Source organism: Apium graveolens, chromosome 9, assembly GCF_009905375.1.
Source record: "Apium graveolens cultivar Ventura chromosome 9, ASM990537v1, whole genome shotgun sequence".
Taxonomy (NCBI): domain Eukaryota; kingdom Viridiplantae; phylum Streptophyta; class Magnoliopsida; order Apiales; family Apiaceae; genus Apium; species Apium graveolens.
In genome coordinates, this window is record NC_133655.1 from 71,010,671 (window position 1) to 71,015,646 (window position 4,976).

Below are 4,976 nucleotides of genomic sequence, written 5' to 3' on the forward strand. Positions count from 1 at the left end.
GATACAGATATAGGTATATTCGTATCCAATAATATCTGTATTCGAATAAATATATTTTATATTTAAATATTTAAATAATTTAAAAATATATTATATTAAATTTATAGTGTGTTTATGTGTATATATATACGGATATATTATGTTTGTAAAATTTTATAGATATATAGAAAAAAAATCATTTGAGTTTAACAATTTAAAGATGACGATTATATTGAAAAGATAAATAAAATTAATTTTTTGAAAATTTAAAATATTATTAAATCACTTTATCTCTTATTTTAATTTTTAAAAATGATTTTTTAATTTTTACTATATTTTTTGTTGGAATTGCAGTATCTACAGAAGATATGAATTGATTCAGCATATTAGTATGATTTATTCATATCCCCGAATTACAGGGATCAGATTTGTAGATTTTAGAATAGTCTTATGTATGATTATATATATGTACATTATGTAACCCTCAAGAATAACAATATAGTAATTGTAATTCACTTGTTCTCATGGTATCAGAGCAATCAAATCCCTTAAATAAGTTGGGAAATAATTTTTTAAGATATTAAAAGCTAGGGTGTCCTAGTCGGTAATGCCAAAGCATAATCTGATCTTTATTAGGGATAGAACTGATACTACTGAAACCTCGAGCTTCTTTATTCTTGAAGGCATCTTCAAAATAGTAGAGACCATCTATCAACTTAGCACTGCCAATCATCTTCCTCGAACTCTTCCATATATGTCAACCATATATGTCATAATTGCTAGGAAACCTCTTCCATCTATGGGCGAAGTGTTTTCAGAGGTCCGTCGCGAGGAAAGTCGTCGCCTAGTAATGCTTGGAAAAAGGAATCTCATGAGTACAGTTGAGAAAGTTGAGAATTCTGCTCTTGCAGTTGGTACTAATATTGGACGAGTTGCTTCTAAAAGGTCCGATGAGATTCCTTTTTCCAAGCATTACAAGCATTACTAGGCGACACAATTTTTTAAGATATAAAAAGCTAGGGTATCCTAGTCGGTAATGCCAAAGCATAATCTGATCTTTATAAGGGATATAACTGATACTACTGAAACCTCGAGCTTCTTTATTCTTGAAGGCATCTTCAAAATAGTAGAGACCATCTATCAACTCAGCACTGCCAATCATCTTCCCCGAACTCTGCTCCTGAAATATACAGTGAGTTTCACAAAATATAACACGGCAATTAGAATCTCTGGATAACTTACTAACTGACAAGAGATTACATGCAAGTTTTGGGACATGAAGAACAGATTTAAGGGAAATGGTTTTAGATAGATTAATCAAACCTTTACCAGCTATTGCAGAATATGAGCCATCTGCGATACAAATTTTTTCATGACCAGAACAAGGATTATAAGTATGAAATAAGTAAGAAAAACTGGTCATGTGATCTGAAGCCCCCGAGTCAATGATCCAAGGGGTAGAATGATGAGGAAAATAAGAAGATAAGGCTTTTATTTCATTACCTGTGTGCGCAACAGAAGCATTGGGAGCAGTTAACAAGCCTGGATTAGAGTTTAACAGCTTTAAAAGATTAGTGAAATGCTCTTCTTCATTAAGTGTAACAAATTTTGCCTCGTGTGCAGCGGGAGAACGGTTGAATCGGCCTTCATGAGAACCCTTCCAATTTGTTGGTTTTCCATGAACCTTCCAACAAGTTTCACGTGTATGATGTGGTTTGTTGCAATGATCACACCAAATACGAGGCTTCTCATCAGTCCTTTTGGAAGCAACTCGTCCAAAATTAGTACCAACTACAAGAGCAGAATTCTCAACTTTCTCAACTATACTCATGAGATTCCTTTTTCCAAGCATTACTAGGCGACGACTTTCCTCGCGACGGAACTCTGAAAACACTTCGCCCATAGATGGAAGAGGTTTCCTAGCAATTATCCTGCCTCTAACTTCATCAAACTCAACATTAAGACCAATGAGAAATTTAAAAATACGATTATCCTCCACCGTTTTCTTATAGTGATTACAATCCTCTGGAGATTTCCACTCATAATTACTGTATAGATCTAAATCTTGCCAGAGACATTTTAAGGAATTAAAATACTTGGTAACATTATCCTCACCGTGGCAGATTTCTCCAAGCTTCAAAGTCAGCTCATACACTTGAGACTGATTTTCTAAATCAGAGTACATTTGATTGACGTTATCCCAAAGCTCCTTTGCTGTGTGGTAGCACATAAAGTTAGAACTTATATCCTCCTTCATTGAATTCACCAGCCAAGTCATAACCATAGAATTCTCTACATCCCACGTTGAATATGTGGCATCTTTTGCATCAGGCTCTTTCTTATCCCCTGTCAAGTAACCAATTTTACCCCTGCCACGGATGTACATGCGAACAGACTGAGACCAGCGTTGGAAGTTTTCTCCATTCAGTCGTATAGTAGTGATCTGAATGGAGTGAGATTCTGTTGTAGGGTTTTGAGTCGTAGGGGTCCTTATGGACTGGTCAATGATACTTGCAGAATCAGAAATATTATCGGACATGGTGGCTATATTTAGGTAGAGAGGAGTTAAATAAATATTAGGGTTTAAATAAATATGATACCCACTCCTTTACCTAAAATTGTGGATAATGACATATTATCATATGAAAGGAATATGTCCTAAGTCCAATCATGTATAAGGATTTAAGAATAACTTTTATGTAATCTGTTTTGATTTTATTGATATTAATAAAAGACTTGTTTTATTTTTATTACGGGCTTTATCTATTTAAGTGTTTAAATAAAATATACCATAGTTTAGAGTAAAGCTTTTTATGGATTATGATGAGATCATAATAGTGAGACCTAAAAAGATGATAACTCTAAACTTAAATAGTTCCTGGTCATAGGATTACTAACTGGTAATTAATAATCCGCAAAGATCGGTACATACTATGCTTGCTTCATTATGAAGGATGTCTGTTCTCATAGACATTTGTGTGGTGACACTATAGCTAGTATGTAGGTGCTTATTATAGAATAAGTTCACTGAACATGACTCGCACAGCTGAACAACTGATGGAGTTCACTCACGTGTCAGCAGTTGTTCACATAGTGATAGTTGTACAAGTATCCTTAGACTTGAGGTCATCATAGTCATCTTGTGTACACTGAACTATGCTTTGGTTTAGTTCTTAGTCTCCAGGGACAATTATTAGGGCTCTTCTGGGTATAGGAATTTGTACACGAAGATAGTGTATGATCAATAAAGGATCTACCCCTTCCAGTGAAGGAAGCGAATGTTCAAGGCTGATCCACTTATGCTAGTTCAGGAATCTCTGGCCAGAGTGAATGAAATTAGAAAGGAGTTTCTAATTTGCATAGAACTACGCATAGTAAATGGTAAGCAAGTGATTGAATTAGATAGGCTTGACACGAGATCCATGCCTTGTATTTAATCGGGACATTATAGGGTAGAAGGAGATTATTGTACGGTAACTATTCACTGAATAGGTTCTTGGTATTCTAAGCAGTGAATTCATATTATCCGGATAGTCGCGATATGCTGAGAAGTATCCCTCACGATGTAGAATAAATGTGATTAATTAATTAATCATATTTAATAAATTAGAGAATTTATATAAATAATGATAAAATAGTTTTATTATTATTTATTTCTACTACCGGCTTAATATTGAACCTACAGGGTCACACCATAAAAAGAGAATGATTTAATGGTGGAGGAATTAATTAATAATGGCTAATAATTATTTATTTGTGAAATAGATAATTAATTGGCAAATTTAATAATTGATTAAATGAGATTTAATTGATTATAAATTAATTAAGAAAAGTTCTTAATATTATTAATTAAGAATTTAATTTTTTGGAAATTAAATCAAGAAAGAGAATTATTTCTAAAGTGTTTAGAAAAAGGATTAGTAATTAAAAGGTGTTTTAATTATTAGTGAGAATAATAAATGGGATAATAATAATAATATTTATGGGAAAATTTTGCCTATAAATACACTATTATAGACCCTAATTTTATTCTAACCCCATCGAACCCAAAAACCCAAAAAGTTTGGAAAACCCAATTCTCTCCACCTCCTTCCTTCTCCTTAACATCGTTTTCTTGGTGGATACCGGTGGAGTGCTTCACACTTGAGGAGCAACTGCTAAGGATCTCTGATCGTTGTCTCCTAATTATTTTAAAAGGTTAGATTCGATCCCTCGAATTTTTATTCACGATTTATATGCTTTTATTTGGATTTTGTATGTGTAAAAGTGTTTTGCCATGGCCCCGCTGCGTTAAAAATCCAACATCATATAAAGAGGATGTTGTTATGCCTCTCACTACTGGTAAAACTGGAAATCCTAGCAGTGATATTCCAAGTATAACTGATTCTTTAACAGGGGGAGAAATACTATCTAAGGTTCCTAAGGAACAGAGTACAGAGCTTTTGGTTTATACAAGGAGGAAAAATTATCAAAAAAGTAGAGAACTAGATATCCCTTCTGTACAAGTCCAATCAACAATCCCGGACATTGAATCTGAAAATACAGGTACTTCACATATGCCTTTACCTAGTGTTGTTAACAGTCCAGCTAACCTTTCTCCAACCTCTAATAATTTGTCTGATCCAAATATTGCTTCTGATGATCATAATATTGCTATAACAATTAGGAAAGGAAAGCGTTCATGTACTAATCATCCTTTGTCCAAATATATGTCCTACGGTAAACTCTAAAAAAACATAGTTCTTTTATATCAAAAATTTCTAATCTGTTTGTGCCCAGAAACATTCAGGAAGCACTTAATGATCCAAATTGGAGACTGGCAGTGATGGAAGAAATGAATGCTCTAAGAAAAAGTGGGACTTGGGAAATTGTTGATCCACCTAAAGATCATAAAATAGTTGGATGTAAATGGGTGTTTACGGTAAAATGTAAAGCAGACGGAAGTATAGAGAGATACAAGGCAAGATTGGTTGCAAAAGGGTTTACTCAAACATATG

General features: G+C 33.6%; 1 protein-coding gene across 1 annotated transcript; it reads right to left on the minus strand.

Moving 5' to 3' along the window:
- Window positions 1-1,124: 1,124 nt before the first annotated feature.
- LOC141685315 (uncharacterized) lies at window positions 1,125-2,518 on the minus strand. Its single transcript, XM_074490425.1, has 3 exons — window positions 1,483-2,518; window positions 1,303-1,332; window positions 1,125-1,159 (listed from the first exon to the last, which is right to left on the minus strand). Exons 1-3 carry the CDS (start codon window positions 2,516-2,518, stop codon window positions 1,125-1,127), a joined length of 1,101 nt encoding a protein of 366 aa, XP_074346526.1.
- Between the last annotated feature and the right edge of the window lie 2,458 nt (window positions 2,519-4,976).